This window comes from Halyomorpha halys, unplaced genomic scaffold (assembly GCF_000696795.3).
Source record: "Halyomorpha halys isolate HHAL.00 unplaced genomic scaffold, Hhal_1.1 Scaffold134.1, whole genome shotgun sequence".
NCBI classification, from domain to species: Eukaryota; Metazoa; Arthropoda; class Insecta; order Hemiptera; family Pentatomidae; genus Halyomorpha; species Halyomorpha halys.
In genome coordinates this window covers 605,770-629,022 of record NW_027107159.1, presented here as the reverse complement: position 1 = coordinate 629,022, position 23,253 = coordinate 605,770, and the positions used below count along the sequence as shown (strand labels likewise).

Below are 23,253 nucleotides of genomic sequence, written 5' to 3'. Positions count from 1 at the left end.
CGAAAGTGCTGCCATCTCTTGAAAAAAAATCTTACTAAAAATCGGTACATTTAGCCTTAAATCGAGGAATATTTGAAAAGGGCCTAAAATTGGAAAACGAAATAAAATGTTTGGAACTGGTCAAGTATTAGATATTACGAACTTCTATCTTTTACACATATCAGTCTTATCTACAAATATGAGGTCCCAACATTCAAAGGCGTGTTGTAGATATCAAAGTTATATGTATGTTTCATGATATCAAAAATGTAACATCAAATATGTTTTTTTGCCAATTTAAAAGTTTAACTTCTTAGCCATTCATGTTTAAGACTTTTTTTGAATTGATGTTTTGTCTCTGAAACGATTAAACATTCTAATAATATCCTGATTATAGTTTTTTTCTCATTGTTATTTAATTTATTTAGGCTTTCAATAATTAACGATTTGTACAATAAATTGATAACTGTGGTAAATAGTTCAAAGAACCATCTAGAAGATTTGCCCCAGTGTGCCTACTTCTGTCGTATTCCTTCTTTTCTTTCGATGGCACTCGGACGGCACAGTGACTCCTTGGGCTGTTCTGTATTCGGAGTACGGCAAGAATGGTCGGAGCGTAGCGGTACTTTCCATTTACATACAACTCTCATACCGCCGCTGCTAACTGTATATTCACTGATTCATGAACATTATGAGATCGCCCACTTCTTCCGGCCTGTCGTCGGCGGCTTCCGTTCACGAATCGATATCTTCGAATTGAATAATATTATTAAGAATTTTCGAAGAACCGAAGACTTTAAGAAGGATTTGATATAAGAGGAGGCGAATCCTTAGATTGCGTGACAATGATGCGTGATGAACCTCTAACCGGTATTTTGAAAACTTCATCGGAGGTCTTCGAGCTTGTGAGACAATATCATACAAAATAATGTGACCAATTCAATGAATCACAAATTTTCTTTATATATATTTTTATTATCTTGTTCGAGTTTTATTAACAATAACAAAAATTATCTGAATAGTCTCAACCTTCTTTATTAAAACATATTACATGTGCAATGTTTTTAGCCGATCCAGGTATTATCAAGGACAATTTTAATTTTAGTATCACAGCCTCACGCCCATTTATTAAAATTTTCAGGCTATTATGCCAAAGTCAAATAACAATGTTAAAATAAACCTATTTGTCACTATAACCTTTATTAATAATATCTATCTTTCATCATTTTTATATTTTAGTATCAATAAATTATCATGGTGGTAAGTTATTAATTTGTGATTAGTTATTTATAGTTAAATACAAGCATTATGCAGGATAGAAATTATTAATAAATACTATAGAGGCAAATAGGTTTTCTATATTTGCTTACATTTATATTTCAATAAGCTCCTAATATTTAATATTTTATACATCAACAGTATTAAAAAAAAAACTAACCAAATCCAGTAAGCGAATCATTAAAAGAGGAAATTCTAAATCAAGCTTTTTCAGTTTAACTAGTGTTCACTCCCTATTCACTTATTGTACACGTATATTTAACGGTTGTGGAATGAACTTTCCGTTCAGTTCATCTTTTTAAACGAGTGGTTCATAAAAAAAAATTTAAATCATAAAATTTATGTTTCTCTCATGAATGGCGTCTGACACTTGCATAAATATGAATATGTACCATAAGTTTGATGGCCCTGAACTCTCATAATTTATCAAAAATGAATCCTACGATCAAAATAAACATGTATTAGTATATGTAAATTTTTATTTATCTTTTTTACTATAAACATCTAAAAAAAAAAAAGTAGAAACTTGGAATTTAGCAGAAAGGTGTGTAATGGGAATTTTCTATTTAACTTCGATCATCTGAAAAAAAAACAAAAGTAACTTACCAAAACTAACAAAACAAAAATAGTTTTAAAATTAATTTTCAGTTTGGCATCGATTGATTTATTTAACAATTGATTGAAAAAACACTTTGAACTTGCCAAAACACGGCCTTTAGCCTTTTATAATAAAAATGCACCAAAACAGCATTGTTTAACTTCAAAGTCACCAATCTATCATGGCATCACGATTTTTCAAATGGAAACATTACTAGGGTTAGTGTAATATCATTTCTCTATATTTTTTTCGTTCCGTCCCATAAATTAAATACTGAAATAAGACGCTCACGACTGCTAATACCCGTTTAATAGTGGGCTATTGGATTGGAACAAAATAGAAAACGAACGAAAAGATACAAAAACTTCATGAGGAACAGAACGGTAAAACAAAAACCGTAGTACGGCGCACCCTTAATTGTCTTCAATCCGTCATCAATATATTTGTAAGTTTTACTCATAACTTGTCTACATACCTGCTACTTTTGTTATAAAATTGACAATTTCACATTATAAATAGTATTTAAATAGATTTATCCAATGACTGAATAATAATTATGAAACACAGGAGGGACAGCTGGTAGTTACGTAACTAACTTACATGGAAGAGAAAGCGGATACCGCTCTAGTCCAGATTTCACGACTATATGAGTCCAGTCCCATTCCATCCAACATCCCAAGCAAACATTAATAACCTTTTTTGATGGAATGAATTTTATTGAGGGAGTTAAAATTATTATTATTTAAAAAAAGGAAGCCTTAAGTTGAGTGTTATAGAATATTATGAAATATCGATATGGTTCTTCCACGAAAACATTTGTTTTCCTGAGTAGATTTTAGCAAGAGTTCTAAGTAGTATTAGTGGAAAGTATTGCTGCAACCATGATCGTGTGACCTAAAATTTGGTTTTTAACACTAACAGTCATCTGCGCATGTGTGACAAATTTATTATTTATCACTATCACCGCCACCATTTAAATGAACTATCTAATGTAGTATAAGTTATTATTTAATAATATTCGAATTCCTCTCGTATCCAACCGTTACAGCCCAAAATCCTTAATGCTTCTTACTATGTCTCAGATCAAGTCATCCATCAGGACCTCAATGTACCATATGTCGCCGATTTTGTCAGAACCAGATACCAATCCTTCCATGATAAACATTCCAACCACTCAAACCCACTTTTTTTCTAACCTGGCTTTTTCTAAATTACATGATAATCCTCTTAGGCGTCTAAAAAGAAAATGGTCTCTAGAAATGTTACTTAAGTTCTATCAATGGGTAGATTCTCCACATGACTGTATCATGCATGACATTGTACAACTAACATCAAATTTACTGGTTTTATATATTTTAATACAGTTGTAAATATCCATGAATAAATAAAAAAAAAATTATTTTGTTAATTGTATTGGTAAATAAGTATTGGTTTCTTTGTTGTTAATTTGTTTTTTATTAATTAAAATTATTCAGTAATTATAACTTTGAAAATCCTTAGGTGTGCCTATCTGCATGAGACTAAACTCCCCTATTATCAATTATTAAAATCAAATCTAATTGTTTTGATAACGATGTAAGCCTCATCAGATTGATCTGGTAATAATGATATAAAAATAAATATTTTGCATTAATGTTTCGTATTCAGCTCTAATCCATAACATTTATGAAAAATATGACTATATTAGTTTTTAAAAAAAATCTTACAGCTTTATATGTTTGAAGAGAGAAAAAAAACAAAGTTTTTTATAAAATATGTGAGAGTCCATTCAATTCGTTGTATGAATATTTATATTAGTTTCGTAATTTCCATATTCATGCCGTGGAATTCGGTTAACATTATTCCTATGTAATCTGTAGGAATCGGCTGAGAAGGTGGACACACCATGACACCTCAGAGGTACTGAAGACCGCGAAAAGTGACCGAATTCATCGGCCATGAACCTGATTAGTGTGACACTATAATTGGCAGGACATTAAAAAACTGTGGATTAGACCAAACTATCAGGTCAGGGAGACTGCCGCTGGGCCTTGGCATCTTTTGTGTAAGTGGGTGTTATCCCGTTTCCTCCCCATATGCTTTGGTTTTTATCTTGTACACATTGGATAGTACTAGGACCAAAGAGGAGAAAAAAGTCAGTTATTTCACTCCATTTTTTTTATTACTTTTGTAAAAATATGTATAATCACTATTCAAGAGTGATGAGTCTGCGAAGTATTGTCAGGGGGAAATAAAAAAACAGTGGCTGTTTCAATACATTAAAAAAAATTAATTTCTCATTCCGAGCTCTATATCTTTAAAACTACCGACAACAATAAAAACAACTAATAAAACATCATGTAAAGTAGAGTAAATTTGCTAAAATATGAGTCAGAATAGAACTATTTACGTGCAATAGTCCCTGAGATATTGTTTTTTAAAAAGTAACGTTTCTTAAAAAATGCACATAAAAATCAATAATGGGGGAAATCTATCCCCATATGAATATGTATTTTGGCCAAACAATTAGAAATCAATTTATTTTAGAAAATATCATATCATACCTACGAAGATATGTGTCATAAACCTTTTTACAGCACGTCTGGCATAGAATAGAATAGAATGGCATAGAAAACATCTCAACGCCTAATGGTTTCTGAGATATATTTTTTCATAGATAAAAAAAAACAAAAAAACAACTAGATATCAACTTTTTGTTGTTATTTCGTCAAATATCATACAAAATACAACTCGTACGAAGGTAATCGTCATAGACTATTTGATGGCACATTAAACTTGCTTTAGTTTGAGTGCTAATAGACGTCGAATGGTATAAATATAGATTTACATTAATAAATTCACCAATTATTGATTTTTCAGTTGGTTTATTATATGTTACTTTTTAAAAACAATACTTCAGAAACTATAGTTCTATCTGGACCTCAGGGTTTTACCCCCTAAATCCCCAGACAACAACAACAACAACTATAGTTCTATCGTAGCTCTTATATTATCAAATTCATTCTACTTAAAATTTTTTTTTTCGAACCTCTTTAATTTTATATATGGTTACAGAATACAAATATATAATACAATACATTATATATATTCAAATTTACATGATCTCTTCGTTTGCTCTCTACTTTACATTTTTTTTTTTTGTGGTAGTACGGAGTACGCAGCAGCGATCGTGCATTTTAACTCGTAATTTTCGCTAGGTTAAGTTGCATTCTACTTTAAATGATGTTAAATGAGGATTTCTAAGGTTGTGAGCAGTTTTAAAGATATGGGAGCTACGAATGAAAAATTGATTTTCTTAAATATTTTGAACAGCTGTCATTTTGTATTTTCCTCTGAATATACTTGACAGACTTTTGACTTGTAATTATTAATAGTTTTCATTAAATTAATAAAAATAACACCCAGATATACATATATCATACCTCCTATATGTATGTACCAAATATCCAATAACATCATTACAGGAGGGTATGAAAAAAAAAAAAAAAAATTGGGTGAAATAACTGACTTCTTTCTCCTCTTGGGCTCTTGTACAAGGAAGTTTGCTTCGAAATTGCTTCAAGCTTCCAATTTCGATTCACCTCGCTTGTTTTAATATAGTTTGTAATAATTTTAATCATAGTCCTTCAGGTACAGTATCTGAATAAAAATTAGTAAATAAAATGAGGGTTTTTCAATGTTCTGTTTCAATTACATCGAGCAACAAGATCAATACTAAATAAAGACGCATAGAACAGACTTACGGTACCAGATCGCAATGATTGGAAGCAGGGTCGATTCCCTCTAAAGGATTGGCGGTCTTTATGAGCGGCTCATTACTGAGCTATCCGCCTCGAGTGAGTGCCGGTGAAGGCCACAATTAGGATTTGTTAACTCACGTCTCGTGAGAACGTTCACATGAGCTGGTCTTCCATACAGTGCTAAGACACGTATCTCTCATTTTTCATTCCTGCCATTTATCAACTAAAAAAAAAATAATAACATAGTGATCAATTAAATCATAGATATATCGCAATAGTTGGAATTACATTTGAAGGGTTTTATTTCTTTTCTTTTCTATAGTCGACGCCTGTACGATCCTGGACGAATTATGCAGGTGTCGACAATGGGAGACATCGGGCATTCACGGTGAACGACACATGCGTGACCCGCATCTCCGTCTTTAAGACTAACACTCCAATTCTCACGCGTCGTTCTCAAACCTTTCTCCTACCTCTGTACAAAATCCAATAGGAGTAATAATTCCTTCCTAAATCTAAATCCTTCCTTACCGATAATCTTAAGTTCTTCAATGCCGGAAGCAGCTGATGCGAAATAAATATTTAAAATTCATGACAAGGAATCTCCAAAAGCTTAATTCCAATTTTTATTTTCCATCGAGCTCGTAAAGTGCAAGTTACGGCTTAGCGACAATTAAAACATCCGGATGAAGTTTTGCATTCTTTACGTTCTTCAGAAAAAAAATTACCTCGAGAAATCATTAAAAATTGGAATTCAGGTTCATACCACAACTTAGAGAAGACGATTTTTCTTCTACAGAATTTGCTCCAGTAACTTGAAGATGGTGCGCTATTCCTGGAGGGAGTCCCCGTAGAGTTGGTTATTAAGGTTCATCGTCCGGAGCTTCTGCGGTTTGGAGTCTACCCTCATCTTCCATCTTCCAGCGGTCTGTACCTCAGATAATATTGCCATCTTGTACACTGCAGTCTAATTTTCTTCTGTCCTCGTATTGTCTGAAGCTCGTTTTTAAGATATATAATGCAGAAAAATTTAAAATTAATAAATTATTAACGGAATTAATCTAAATGGTTATGGGTCATAATTTAAAAAAAAATGCTTTATAACACAATGCTAGAAACAATTGAACACATATTTATTAGTTGGGTGAAGTATTAACTTAAACCAGCCACAATGCTTAAGTCGCAAGATACTTCATGAATCCACCACGTACCACAAAATAAAAAATAACTCTCAAAAGTCGGATTTTTTTCTTCTTCAGAATGCTACAACACGTTTGTCCACCTCGGCATCTAAAATACTCAATCATAATAACCGAAATCATTTGATGCCATGTAGCAGGAAAAGTCTGGAAGGTACACGTAGGGTGTGGCTGCAAATTCCTCTGTCAAGGCAAAATTCCCACTGTCTTCGACTGGTGCTAATTTTTATTGCCTTCAATAATTTTAACATAATCCGAAACAATATTCAGGTTTATGTACCTTATTTTGATAGCATGTCCATTTTACTAATAGGAATCCCGAAATATTTATCAGAATCATGATTATTTTTACAGTAATTTTAGAAAGAAACGTTTCTAAATTTTAAAAATAATTTTCCGAAGTATTATTAAATGAATTGAGAGTTGGGAAAAAGCAGTTACTGCATTATTTAGGCTTAAACAAATGAATTTCTAGTATCAAAAATATCTCAATCAAATAATTTTAACGATGGTAGCTATAACTCGTAACTGTGTTCCTATTATTGAATCATGCATTGAACTATTGACATAAGGTTAAGTTTGAAAAAATAAAATAAAATTGATCAGTAAAAGATATAATATTAAATTAACTAACTGTGGAGAAACACCTATTCTTTTATCTCAGCACAATCTCTTGGTAACTTAGGGTACTAGAATTGTCTCTCTATTCGCACAACAATAACTCTTGGGGTACTAGAAGAGATTCATGGGTGTGCAGTTTTTCAATTGCTGAAAATCGTATGTTTGCCTCAGGAACCGCCGGTTTGAGAATTGGCTCTAAATATGCTTAGGTCATTAATTTTCACAGAAAATTAGTCATGTTCCTCCCGTGGAACATGACAAATTTCTATTCTCAGCTATATTTCTAAATTTGAGTTTACTAACTATTCAATTTTTTTAAATAAATTAAATATCAGCTTTACATTACATTTTCTTTGATAAACATATATTTTGTACCTATGATAATTTTTGATTAGATAAATTTTACTTTTGATTAGGTACGATGTTACTAATTTCAAGAACCGGGGCCCAAGGACGGCTGGGCAGAAAATTGTTAAATGTTACCCTGTAGCCGTGAGTCGAACCTGTGGTTTTTATTGGGTAAAAATCTGGCGTTATTCTGACCCAATCACCTCCTTGCACAACCGGTGGACTAGTTACAGTACTTCCTTACAAAGTACTGAACCCTTCATGGATTGTACATGTACAAATTTTAATTACTTTTATATATTTAGATACTCTTATGTATATCTATATTTTAGGATTTTGTATAATTTTTATAACATATTGTTATAAAAATACATAAACATCTTGTTATATTTTTATAACATATTGTTAGTAAGTTACGGAATTCCATTTTAAATATATAACATTCTGCCTATTCGAAATCAGGAAGAATTGAGATGTTTCTCTGTGGTAAGCCATAGGTTTAAAAAAATGTAAACTTCTTTCATTTTTTAAATTATTTTTATTTTGTTATATAACCCTTAAAGGAATTAAGGGATATCTTTTTGTAAAAACTAAAGAATAAAAATATGCATCTTGGGATTAAATAATCATCACAGTCTCAATATATAAGATAATACCTCGAATAATTGGGAAAACATTAACAAATATAATTAAAGAAGTTACCCTAATGTATGTTATTTGATGATAATTGAATAGAGTAGATAGGCTTTTATAAATGAACAGACCATGTTACATATATAATAACTTCACTTGAATTAAAAAAAAAAAACTGTTATTCACAACTAATAGTTCTCTTTGCATGTTTTCAACCAATTAGTTAGTGAAAAAGTAATTGTAAGTGAAAATGTAGTCATTTCACTGGCTTCGTTCACGAAAGAAAGATGTTTCCTAGGAAAGAAAGCCGTACATTTCAGAAACCTAGACATGCCAGAATTCTCACTTGGCTAAACCTTTTTCACTTTTGATTTCAATTCAGGACTATTATACTCTCGCTTTTTCCCCCTATAAATAAATTCATCCTTTTACTGATACTTTTTCCGTATATACCGAGAGACTTCTCCTGTCTCTTTGAAGAAGTCGATTGAAGAGTTGGGGTGATTCCTTATTTTTATTTTTACAATATTTTCCCAATAGCATTAATTTATCGGGGCATTGTCCTTTTAACCTCAATGTGTTAATGACAAAAATATTAAATTTTTGATCGATTGGGTTTATTTTACTTAGCAAAAGTTGATTGAAAATGATTTAATCCCATCAATTTGTGAGTTAAGGAAAAGTTTTGGAGGCAAAAGCATAGCAGAGTTATCTGCTAAATGCTGTGACCATTAGAAAGGTGAGACCCATATCGATGTACACGATAGATGTTATTTTCTCTCCTGATTTTGATAGCTTGCAAAGTTAGCCGTTATAAAAGGCAACTTAATGCGATAATTTGATGCTATATTAGTTAATTTATGCATTAAGTATTAATAATCTTAATCATTTAACCTGTGTAATCTTATATCCTTCTTTTACTCCCTCGACTTTACAAGACAAAATGCATAACTGAAATTTCAAACAATTTAAAAGTTTATTGCTTGTTCGAAATTTAGAGGAACAGGTTTCGTGCTCTTACTCTAAGACCCGTTGAATACAATAAAAGTGAAAGTCATTTACACTCTAATACCATTTCTGTGGGTTAGTGTGCACTTGCGTCTACATTGAGACTTTCATATTGTTTTTATTATAAAATAAATAAACTAATTATATTCAAGGTTTTTTAGTAGATAGAAGTAGTATAACCTATTTATTGAGAAACCTTCCAAGCTTCTCCTTTTCCAAAAGTAAATTATCAATAGCGTATCTAAGTAAAAAAAAACTTATAATTTTAGTCTCCACTTGTTCATACATATCTTAATTGTTGTTCAAACTCTGATTAAAATTATTTAATTCAGTTATTTTTGATGTATGAAACTCAAATAAATAAATATTTCAAAATCGTTTGTGCTATGATAATTATTATTATAAGATTCAATATAATAATCAATAATAATAAATAATTATTATTATAATATTTATTTTTTTAGCTTTTTTAATTTCATAAGCAATATATACAACTAGCCCAAGAGCTATTGTAATTCTAAAGATAGTTCCTTAGCCCCAAGGTGAAACATAGTGTGGTGACTTTAATGGTGGTACAGGTGGGTAAACGTTGGAGACTAGAGCGGGCGGTTAAGAAAGAATATAACCTTCACTCGTATAAAGAATATGCTTTTAAAATGTTTTAAAGCTATTAAGTATATATGTTATGTACAAATATGCATATATACATTCATGTCTTTCTTTGTATATATTTAATTTGTTGATCTTATTTTTTTCTAGGAAGTCAGAAAAAAAAAAAATCTTATATACAAACAAAAAAATACCTTAGCTCATTACTAATCGTGAGACTAGAATAGATCCTTTATTAGATTTTATTTGTAAATGTTAAGAGATAGTACTATTTTTCATGTGAGTAATCTATTCCTCTTTTCTTGGTACATCAATGATATTTATAAATACCTTTAAACAGTCTCGTTGTTTACCAGTGTACCAATCCAAAAGCCATATACAGTCTGAATACATAAGAGAAAGTTAAAAGTTAAATCTAAGCCAAGAAAATACGATATTTTGGGTGAAGAGAAGCAGAAATTTGTCGATTATATATCCTAATAATTGAAAAAGGTCCGTGTAACAGAATATTCCAGATGTTTTGTCGTGTTAATTTGAAGGCATATCTATTTTTTCCCTAGAGCTCTTGAGAACTGTATGGGACAACAATGTTTCCAAGAATCCAAAGATGGACCACATAAGGTGAAATAAAGATAGAAATTAGTATAGCCAATTTTTTCTCCATATGACCTAATAGTTGAATAAGGTCCGTGTAAAAAAAACTAAATACTTAAGTGGTTTGCTAACGTTAGTTTAAAGGCTAATTGATTTTTTTTCAAGAAAAGCTCTTTAGAAATTGTTTACTATAACGGAGAAAAACACCGCCTTAAGATAAAATAAAGATAACGATTAATAGATCTTAAACGCCCATTTTTTTACCATGTTAAATAAAACGAAAAAATATTTAATTTTTTTTTGTCATTAACTGTTACTACTAAAGTCAATTTACATGCACATTTGTTCTATAAAAATGCTTTTTCAAAAAGACCATGATGAATGGTATGAAATATACTTCTTCGATGAAAAAGCTGTGATATGTATATATTTTTTAGAACCTGGTAAATTCCTAATTGCGTTTTATATAGTTAAAACTGATGATTATCTATAGCTATTTCTCCACAGAAGGTAAAAATTCTGAAACACCCATTTTATTGAATTCGACATTCTTACAGTACACCAATGACTTACGATAGCTGATGCTTATAGAACTATGTCCCAAAATAAAAGTTTTCGCAAAAGATTCCTTCAACAGTGTGGGAAGGTGATCGAACCTAAGCCGGAGACACGAAGGATGGAAATCTTTTGTAGAAGGTGATAAAACAAACAACGGCCATTGTCCAGTATGGCCAGCCTATTGTCTTCTATATGCCTCATCGTAGTCAACAACAACATAATTATTTATTTACTCTGTTGACTATAGTTTTAATAGAAGTTAAAAAAAAGAGAAGGGTGGTGCCATCCTTGGGTCTTTGATTGGCCTTAGCTTGCCACTCCCCCAGCCTCCTTTATATCTTAGTTATTGCCACCTTGATTAGTTTCGATGGCGAGATAAAAGAGTTGCACAAAAGGGTGAGGGTTAAACCTGGATAACTCATTTTTTTATTTAATCTTCATTAAATATATAATAAATTTTCATCTTCATTATAATTTTGTACTCAAATATTTGCAAGAAAAATGTTCAAAAACATAATGAAGACGATTTAAATTTTAATAACAAATAATTTACTTGTAAAACTAAAAAATAACAACTTAATATTCACACTCAAATGTGTTGTAGTTTTGTTTTGTTGGTGTCAGTTCAGTTTCTTTTTAACAAATTTCATGCACCAATGCTTGTACAATAACATTTATTTATTAGTCAGAAAATTACATCCAATATAGTCCGATCAGATAAGAACATCTATAGGTCGGTTAAATGACATTTAATCATGATAGACACAAATGAAATTTATTAGTTAAACTATTGATTATTAGGACGCTGTGGAGGTTACTACTATTCATAAATACAATATTATTAATAAAATTATTAAACTAAAAATAAAATACTAAAATGAAAATGAAGTAAAATAAAATAAAAATAATTGAAAGAGCTTATCAAGTGAATAATAATGATTCTAATTTACAATTAATAAATTATTAATAATGAGCTGATAAATTCGTAATAAGTACGGAGTGAACATGATTGAAAATAAGAATTAAATTGAAACCTGTACCGGTACAACCCATGAAGGGTTTAGGGTGCAGTACTTTGTAAGGAAGTACTGTTACAAGACCAACGGTTGTGCAAGGTTATTTAGTCAGAATCACACACGACCGCCAGATTTTTACCAAATTTAGCGTACCCAATTTTTGAGGCTAGGTGGACCCCAGGAGGTTTCCAGAACCCACAGGGTTGACTCACGGCTACAGTGTAACAGAAAACAATTTTCTACCCAGCCGGATTCGAACCCGAGTCCTTGGAGTTAGTAGCATCGTGCCTTACCACAGTGCTACCGCGATTAAATTGAGTTTTTGTCTCACCTTTGAAACATTTATCTAAAACAGGATGAGAAGATTAAGTTTAAAAAATTAGTTAAATCGAGTGAGAGTCAAAAAGTTAGATTGTAAAACGGCGTGTATTATAACATTGTTCTTCACTAACTTGTGTTTATCGTCTTCGTACTCGTTAAAGTACTTTAAAATGAGTGTTCACCTATCATAGTATTGTCCCGGATTGCGTGAGGGACTTCAGTCTAAATATGACAACTAGGCTACAACACAGACCTAGGAATGATGACACTACACCATCTGTCATGCCCTCACCGGAGATAGTGATGTGGTATCTTAGGAAGTAGAGGTCATAGTCACGTAGGTTTTACAGTATACGAAACTGAACAATGCACAGATCTTGCCAATCACCTAGTTTACTTTCATTTTCAGTCTTTTAGCTACATCTAAAGCATTTGAGAGATGACTTGGTGGCCGAGCATGTTAAGATATCAACTTAATATTATCGTGCCTGAAGCGGTGCTGGTTAGAATCTCGTTTAGGCGAGTTGACTTTTTGTCCACTATTTACTATATTTTGTCACTCTCCCCCTCCCATTATATTTTTTGTGGACTCTAAAAATAAATCTCGACCTATCCACTCTGCTCAAATAGTTTGGTTACTAGTAGGATAATCCGTCTTTTCTGTCCCATATTAAAGAACAAATGTAAATTAAACACTAAATAAAAAAAAAAACATATTAGGCAGTTTTAGGCCGATGTTTTAAATTGGGAATAAATTACGTATACAATCAGCTTTATTCTACCTTTTTTTTAACAAAAGAAATCATTACCCTTAAGTGACGAGTCTATTTACATAAACCATTAACGGATGTACTTGAGGGGCGTGAACTATACGCTAAGGAGGAAATACGAGTGGGCCTACGCAAATAGAAAAAACTCTTCACGAACTAACTACCATCACGCTCATTTAAAGCTTGCCATCTTTTGTTTTTAGTCACGACCTCCGGCTCTTCGTGACCTCGACTTAAACAACGGAAGATATTTTTGGTGGTGTCTTTGTTGATAGGTCCTTCTCCAACAGCATTTTCCGTGTTTTTCTAGTTTCTTTAATATTTTTTACAATTTATTATAGTACTCTTTGATCAGATTTAAATTTCTGAATTACATTGAATATGTTTATTAATGAGTAAAATTCGAGCAAGAGGTTAGGTTGGACTCTGTAAGCACCTTAGTTGTCGCTATAATATTCTTCACTAAAATGAATCTAATCAATACTTAACTATGAGATGGTTTAATATACTTTAATGAATACTAAAAGTTTGATACAGTTTGATTATACACATAAATTTTGTATGGTACTATTTCAACATTTAATATAATAATAACAAAACTTTATTAAATTGTAGGAAGATAGTACAAGTGGTGTAAAATAGTAACAAAACAATTTATTGCTGAGCAATGTTTCGTCTTTGTAGATTTGAAAGTCGAATTTTGAAATCTCCAGGCAACAACCGTGATGCAACCCTGATGCAACCCTGCAAGTGGCGCGAAATAAATAGTTTGTTTTTTTAATTGTTTTGTACCTTTATTGACGGTCACCCGGACTTCTTACAAATCTTTATCATGAAAATTTACGATTACAAAATAATTATGTCATATAATTATGTTTGGTCTTCTTTACAATCAATCAATATTGGATTACATAAAATAAAAATTATATTTAATTTAGGAATCTTCTAAAATATTAATTGCCTACAGTTGGAAAAATTTATACAAAGAACCTTTAAAAAAAAAAAGAAAAAAAAAGAAGAGAGAATTATAAATATATATAGATAAATAAAAAGATGAAATATATACATTAACAATACTAGCTTAGTAAAAGATATTTTGTTCGATTATTAAGGTTGCATTTAATAGGCGGCTTGTTCTTGTTCCGTATTTATTTTATTAATGAAGTTTCGAAAAATGTTTTATTGAAACATGAAAATTGAACCAATTTTGTCTTCTTTATTTATTTTTAATTCACAAAGGTTTAATTCCGTGAGGTATTTTTTATGAATTTCGTGTTTAAAACATATGGTCATTAGATCATTATTTGTTTTTGTATTTTGGAGGTTAAATTTACCTCTTAAGCCAGAGTTTATTTGTGGTTTGATATTTTTTTTAATTTATTGTCTTTTGATTTTTTTATGTCTGCTTTTGTTTTTATTTAAAAATTCAAAATATTTTGTTTCTGGAAAAGTGGTTACAAAGTATTCTTTTTTTTTTGCATTATTACTTCAATTGTACTTTAGCATTAGGTTTAAATTTGGTTGTTAATAAATTAATATTTTATAAACATTAAATATCATGTTCGAATATAATATTCCATTTTAATATTGTGTTAAACAGAACAAAGTGTATTCAAAAATATTATCCTATTATAGTCTGATAAAGTGTGGAAGGTATAGCATAGTATGTAATAAATATGAACTTTTGTACTTTTTCGAACACATATCATAAAAATTGTCAGTAAAAGAAATATATAATAATTTATATTATTTTCTTCTTACTATTCCTCCACAACTATATTGTTCAATGAAAATATTCTACTTTCTGCATTCGTGCTTCCTTTAATATTGTACCGCTAACGGCTATGAAACTATGGAAGTGTTATAAATGATTTCTACGCCAATATATTCCATTTTGGCATGAATATATAAGATGATTATTACTTTTTTATTTTATAAAATTTCAAAAAATTAACGTATTTTAATACATGTATTAATGTAGGTTTATGTCTTGGTTCACAGGTTCACTCTCACGGTATCGGGTTCGGAATCAAGAAGGAGATATTCTTCTTGAATTTGGAAGATGGATACTTTGGCTGCCAAGTAAACGAATCAACGGATTTCCTTCAACTCTACGAACTGTCTCGACTGTGCGATGGAAAACACGATTGTTACAGAGGATCAGACGAACTCAGGAGAGAACTCAAATGTTCGAGTAAGTAGTTAAAAATTAAACTGAATTTTTGATTTAAGAAATAGTTTGGCTGAGTTTATAGCATAGGCACTGCCGTTCGGCCACTGCTGGTGTAGAAAAAAGATATCGTGCTCTTTATGCTCCAAAAAAACACTTAGAACAACATTTAATGTTAATATTTACATTTCATTGATTTGTGGGGTATTCACCTTCAATCAACCTCCATAGGGAATTTTTTTATAGTTCTGAGATCCTTAATTCATATTTTCAGTTAGGACACTTAACCCTGAAACACCCTGTATTTTCATGCAACAGTGGCACAATTAATGAAAACAACACTGTGAAGCAAATTAATTTATCTCAGATGTAAAGCTAGGATCCGAACTCAAGGTCACTAGTGAAAACGTCGGGATCGCAATTGCATTCGGAAGTGCAGCGGTTCTGTTAGCCAAGGACATTGAAATAGCTGTTACACAATGGGTGCATCCTCTCATCTGGTCCACATGGCGGAATAAAGGTCATGGTCAATCCAATCACGCGCTCTATTTATATTTATGTACGTTCTATACTTTGTTTATGTACAAGGTCATACTTATGGAAGATAAGTTATCTACTTATCTGTCTTACTACATTCATATCATGGGAATGTTTATTGGAGGTTATTGTAAATATAGTTACTTAAATTAAAAAATTAAAATCTGTACCGCTACAATCCATGAAGGGCTAAGGATGCAGCACTTTGTAAGGAAGTACTAAATATATCTCCTTATTAAAATAAAATTAATTATATTATTTCATTTTTTTTTCATTTTATATGATAATATTAATAAAATATTACATTCATTGACTTTTTTCTGCAGATGACTGTGGCCACGAGTCTGGTATAGAATGCCAGAACGGGGCCTGTCTCGACCATCAGTGCCATTGTAACGATGGTTTTGGAGGCTGCTCTTGTGAAGTACCCGGTAAGTTAATTAATAAAAGATTATAATTAATTACTTTCCCTTTGTCTTAGATATAAATAGTTAATACAAGTTTTTTCACATACTGCCGGTCAAACGTTTAAGAAAGTGGTTCATAAACAAGGCCCGAGATAGTGTTCTGCAACTCAAATTACCTAAAGGCCTTAAATAAACAACTGTTATATTGTTTACCTTTTCTGATTTATCAGTGTTAATTGAATGGTTTTAACAAATGTACTATAGAACCGCTTCAGAATGCTCAGGGGGGCTCCTTGTCCCATTCCAAGAGGGAAATGTTTTTTTAAATATTTAGTAAAGGAAAGTACTGTGATCGTAAAAAATTTCGAATTCCAGTTAAGAACGGAAATAGATTGTTAATACGTATTGACACGAGGTCTCCTGAATCTAAATTTTAAAAACCTTTTCTATATAATATCTTTAACTTTGTTAATATGAAAAAAATAAACAGTTCTAATTATTTTCAATAATAAACAATGGCTAAATACAAAATATTGAAGAATTTTATGGATAGCTAAATGAAATATCGACATGAATTTCTGTGAAGAAATTAACGATACGTCATCATTATTTGAGGAGGATGTACAATAATGATGGCTTGAAACTTTATTCTATGAAGAAATAGAATATATGATATTATTAATATACTGATTTTCTCACAATCAGTGTATTAATAATATATATCATGAACATAAAATAATTTTTTTAGCTGATGGGTTGGGAACGCCTGAAGGATGTGAGCATACTAAGCCGGTAGAAACGATCAGCAATGCGGGCTATAGGGCTTCCCTACGTTGAAGGCGCTCATCCTTTTCTCTTTTACTATCGTTTCAAATAGTTTCATTTATTCATACAACCATTAAAATGGGGTAAAAGTAACCTTGATCAAACAGCCTTAAAAAGTTAGATTATAGATTAATTAAAAATAAATGCTGAGATGAAATTTAATAATATGTTCAATATATTTTACGTTCTTCTGAGCTAAAATTTTATGCAACTAATATTTCAGCTTTAAATTTAATATCCAACTAAATCAATATTCAATAAATATAAATAATAAATATTAAGTGCTTAATTATTTTTATATTTTTAATACAGAATTCAAAATAATAAAGTCATTTAAGAAGGTATAAATGAATGATGAAGATTTTGTTAAAATTTAGCGTATTTTTAATTATCAAAGGCCCATTTCCTGTCGTGGTAGTATAGTCACAGCGAGATAGTACCCTTGTTTACACGATGACAGTTCTACTTGGTGACTTGGTCTGCTGGAAGACCGTTGGCTGTAAAAATATTTAAATTTATAAACTTCTTTTGAGTGAATAAGGTCATCTGAAATAAATTTATAAAAAGTAAAAATAAATCTACAAATTTAAAGAAAAAAAAGTAACAGAACGTATAGATGATAAAATGAGTAAGGAGCGACAGTTCACTGTCAAGGAATATATACGTGTGGCAGTTAACGCTACGCTAGCTGGCACTACTGCGATTAGTACTGTCAGCTACCATGTGGATTCTAATGGGTACCTGGTACGACCAGTAAAACAAATGTCATACTTATAGTTCACATCATGGCAGTGCAACGATAGCTGTCACCATACAAAACAGCCCTTAAGCGATCCTCATACAAGTTAATAATAACCAATTCATTATATTCTAAAACCTTCAGTTAAAAATTATGCTATTAAACAGTGCATTTGTTCCAAAGCCTTAACAACAGAAATTTTTACAAAAATTTCTCAATGCTACTTATTATTATATCTCAAATACATATTACCCATTTGACCTGAAATGAATAAACATCCTCCCACTGTAAACATGATACCCATAAAAACTCATTAATCCATAACCTTTCTTTTAAATATATCCTTGTATATGATCCTTATGAGATGTAATAATTCGACCCTTTAACATATAATGATCTATTGTTGTTGTGCTACGAGTGAATAGTTTATCCGTATCCATATCCATACAATATTTACGAGTGTATTTATTTCTTGTATTAAATGCAATTATAGCTCTTATTTTAAAAATATATTAAATGATTTTTTGTTGTTTTAGATGAAAACGAGTGCAAAAATCGACCTTGTGATGTGTTCGCTCATTGTACTAACACATTAGGAAGTTTTCACTGCTCATGTTTTCCTGGCTACACTGGAGATGGCTTCCATTGCCAAGGTATATTTGAGATGTTTTGAATATTTTGTTCACCATTTTAACCTATAATATTAGCACAGTACACAAAACATTAAACTAAAATCGTAATTAGTCTAAAAACGGAATTGATCAAAGAAAGCAATCATGACCTATTAATAGGTTTATAAGCCAAAAGTGTGATTACAGACTCCAGTTCTTATTGCATTTCACTTCATCAATAAATTATTGGTACAATATCTCTTTACAGATATTGATCAAGACAACTTTTTCTTACTTTATTGGAAAATTTAAAACGGTTTTTATATATTTGTCTATGTGAGTTTATTCTAACATAAACAGTTAGTGATACCATCCTACATAATAAACAGTTGATGATACCATCCAAAAACATAAACAGTTGATGATACCATCCAAAAACATGAACAGTTAGTGATACCATCCTACATAATAAATGGTGATACCATTTAAAAACATAAACAGTTAGTGATACCATCCTACATAATAAATGGTGATACCATTTAAAAACATAAACAGTTAGTGATACCATCCTACATAATAAATGGTGATACCATTTAAAAACATAAACAGTTAGTGATACCATCCTACAATATAAACAGTATCCAATTAAGAGTTGCTGACAGAGTGCTGAATCGCAACACTAGCTGTTGATAGGATTCACCATTCTAAATAGTGATTCCTATCAATAGTTGTTTTAAAGTTGACTCTAGTATGATGTTGTACCCAGCTCAGTAATCTCATTACGATTTATTACCTCATGGTGATATCTATATGTATAATTATCCAAACTTAATTTAGAGTTTACTTAAGCAAACTTTTCTTTTTCAGATATAAACGAATGCGATGATCCTGTGTTGGCTTCTAGGTGCGTACCTAATGCAGAATGCTGTAACTTACCAGCTCATTACCTCTGTAGGTGTTTGCCAGGTTTTCAAGGGGATGGTGAAGAAGAATGTATTGGTGAGTAAGACACTAAAACTGCAACAAATATGGTCCTTTGTATGAATTGAATTTACATGGCTCTGTTTACAGATATTGACGAATGCCAGCACCCTGATGCCTGTGGGCTAAATGCAGTTTGTCACAACATTCCAGGAAATTATACATGCGACTGTTTACAAGGATATGAAGGAAACCCATATGATGGAGTAATTAATATACCATTCATTTAAATTAATGTTTTCGGTGCAAATAGTTTTATTATTTAATGTAATTTTTTAGTGTGCTGACATCGATGAGTGCTCATACCCAGGAGCTTGTGCCCCTGGAGCAGTCTGCAAAAACTCAGAGGGAGGCTACCTATGTGCATGTCCTCCAGGAACAACGGGTGATCCAGTACAAGGAAATTGCATTGATGTCGACGAATGCTTAGGTGCTCCTTGTGGGCCAGGTGCCATTTGTGCCAACATCCCAGGAAGTTATGTCTGCAGTTGCCCACCAGGTTTCGCCGGTGACCCATACAGGCAGTGTGAAGGTACGATTAGCCCAATACTCTGTGACTGTCAGAACAGGATCAGCACAAACATCCATAACGTCCTACTTCCTTCTTCCTTTCTTTCCATTATGTACATAAATATCTGTAAAATAGCCAACTCTTTATTATTTGTATATATAATATTCTCAGTTCCTTCTTATCATTGAAAATTGACTGATGTTGACTTATGAGTAGATAATTTAGCCCTGTGATTTTGTCTGCCTTAATACAGTCATTTTAATCTTGCTTTCAAAAATTGGTTCCAATTCTAATATACTAATTTCAATTTGAATTATTATATCTCGAATATATTTATAAATTTGTAACTGTTTAACAATCAAATTGAAACAAAATATTTCAAGAATAAAATCAATTGAAAAATATCTCCTATTGTTAGTTTATACATAAATGGTAAGGAGGAACAAATAATGTAGAGTGTTGGAAATACTAATCTTAGCCTGTAACAAAAATGGCTTATGGTAAACTAACCTATTGGGATTAGATATGGACGAATGCAGCTCATCACCATGCGGCAAAGGAGCCAAGTGTGAAAATCTCGTAGGAAACTTTAGCTGTGTCTGCCAAACTGGATATTCTGGAGACCCCAAGATCAGCTGTACTGACATCAATGAATGTGCAAGACCCAATGCCTGTGGCATCAATGCACAGTGCTCAAACACAGAAGGTTCCTTCACATGTTCCTGTCCAGGAGGTTTTTCAGGAGATCCTCATGTCTTCTGCCAGAGTTAGTGTTTATACACAGCGCACAATTTATCTTTTGAGGCTGTCTTTCTTTCTTTGTCACTGTCTCTATTTTCGCCCTTCTTCCTTACCTTCTCTCCTTTCTTTTTTATCTGTTTCCTAATCTCTATTTGACTGACCTCGTAAGAATGAATAAAATTTCACTTTTTTTCTATTGATAATGTTTAGCTAAGAACAGTAAACTTAGTTCTAATTAAATCATTAGGAATGAGAGAAAATTAAATAAATGCTCAAAGAATGTTGAGGTATTTTATTAAAAATTTTCTTTTCAATAATTTCAATTAAAATTTTAATTTTTTTTTCTTTTAAGAGGTCAGTAAAAACGTTTATTTTACATTTATGACAGCCTCAAGCCAACTTTAGCTTTATTATGTTATTCATTCAATATCACTCAAACTAAATTTTTTTTTCTTCACTGATGAAGTAAATTAATGGATTTTTAATTTAAACTAACATAACATTTTATCAGGCATCTTCCTAAAAGAAATATTAAATTTATTAAATGTTGTGAAATGACTGTCTTTGGCTAAATATTAAAGCCAAACTTTAATTTAATTTAAAATCTGCTTTTACTCAGTGAAATGTCTTGGAAGAAGATGCCTTAAGTATATAACTGCTTTGCATGGGGAGATCGCTACGCTTGCATGCTTCTATTTCAATGTACAGTATCTTGTTTTCTTTTGTTTCAGCTCTTCATCACTTTGTTATTCTGTTTCATCAAATTATTTCTTCTGTTTCTTTTACAATTTTTATATAAACATTTATATTTTCACAGGATTACTTTTTTTAGGCCTTTTTTCTTCTTGGTTTATTTATTTATGTTATGTTTCTATGCTTCACTGATTGTTTTCTTAGCAGCATGTTTTTATAGAAAAAAAAAAAAAAAAAAAAGCACAGGTATTTCTTCTTTTCTGGATGCTGCCTGTTTGTCATTCTGCCTTTTCCAACTGGAATGAGGTAATCCTTTATTCTTTTCCACACACACAATAACATAAGTCTTATATTTCAACTTAACATATTTAAATATTTTGTTTTTCAAATGCTGCAACTTTTTATTTTTTTATATTTTTCTAAATTTGTTATTTTTGTATAAGTTGGAGTTTACAACAATTTTCAGTTAATTACCCATTGGTAATTTTTTCAATACTACTTGTCTTGCATAGCATTTGAGAAACTATTGCCAAAAAAATTCAATCAGAATATTTTTGTTATCTAATTAAGATTATTTCAATATAAGAAAAAAATATTTATAATCAAACTTACTTCATTAATATTATCTCCACTTTTCAAAGTATCGATGTGAATAATATTAAAATAAAGTCGAAACTTTTAATGTTATACAAAATCAAGTTGTAAAACCTCTGTTTTTTAAATATGTAAGATATATGAGCAGGTTGAAGTCAAAGTGGTGTAAGTGCCTTTTTCACAATTTTGAGTTAAGTTCATTAATACAAACTAGAAATGCTAGCCGTCAAACGAAAAGTGGGCCAAGTCAAAACCTCAATAGTTTTCCAATTCATTTGCTGATCATAAATATTGTTTATATCTCTCAAAGTTTATTTGTGAACTTTCACTTCAGTGTGTGTCATTTTCGGTTGTCTAAAGTAGAGCAAAAAGAAAGTGTGGACAAATTTACTTCACTATAATCTTTAATTAAAACTCATATCTCACTTGAAATTCGGACTTAATAATTTAATTCTAATAAAACCTTTATGTTTTCCAAAATGAATAGATTAACTCACACCACTCTGACTTTTTTATAAAGAGCTAGTTTTCATTTAATAGAAATACTAGTTTGTAAAATTTGTATTATTGAAGTAAATTTGGTTAAATAATTTGTATCACATAAATATAGGAATCTTTTATATTGTGAGGTTTACATATCTTATTTAATCTTTTACTTTTACTCATAAAATTTTTGTCATTTTAAATTAAATTTTTTTTTCTTTAGATCTTTTTAATTGCTATTTCAATATTTAAATTATATCATAGATAATTTGGCAAAATTATGCAACATTATACCAATGCTAATACTTTCAGAAAAAGAATAATAAAAATAAATATAGACTGTTCCATCTATCCTAACAATATTTTCGAAAATTCGAAAACAATATAAGGGTCAATTTGTAATAGATTTCATTTGAAAAAACTATGATTTGGTTTTTGGTATAGTGATGCATTCCATTGTCAAATTATAATTTTTAAATGTTAAGAAATGTATGAATAACTTTAAAAAAGATTAATGACGAACCAATTTTCATAACAGATACAAATGAATGTGAACAAAACCCATGTGGTAAAAATGCAATTTGTAAAGATAATGAAGGTGGATACACATGTAGTTGTAAAGAGGATTATACTGGCGACCCTTACAAAGGATGTGTTGGTATGTATTTTATTAAATCTGTTTAGTTTAT

The 23,253-nt window shown here is 30.8% G+C and overlaps 1 protein-coding gene across 11 annotated transcripts in view; it reads left to right on the top strand.

The window, feature by feature from the left end:
• dpy (dumpy) overlaps positions 1-23,253 on the top strand; it is a 354,721-nt gene that overhangs the window by 214,924 nt on the left and 116,544 nt on the right. For 10 of the 11 annotated variants that reach the window (XM_067045457.1, XM_067045461.1, XM_067045462.1 and 7 more), the window contains exons 3-10: positions 15,274-15,466; positions 16,306-16,410; positions 18,487-18,603; positions 19,429-19,560; positions 19,633-19,748; positions 19,822-20,074; positions 20,577-20,819; positions 23,103-23,222. In XM_067045457.1, coding sequence (XP_066901558.1) covers positions 15,274-15,466; positions 16,306-16,410; positions 18,487-18,603; positions 19,429-19,560; positions 19,633-19,748; positions 19,822-20,074; positions 20,577-20,819; positions 23,103-23,222 — 1,279 coding nt within the window. The remainder of the gene's footprint in view (positions 1-15,273; positions 15,467-16,305; positions 16,411-18,486; positions 18,604-19,428; positions 19,561-19,632; positions 19,749-19,821; positions 20,075-20,576; positions 20,820-23,102; positions 23,223-23,253) is intronic. The other variant, XM_067045460.1, reaches the window with a different exon arrangement.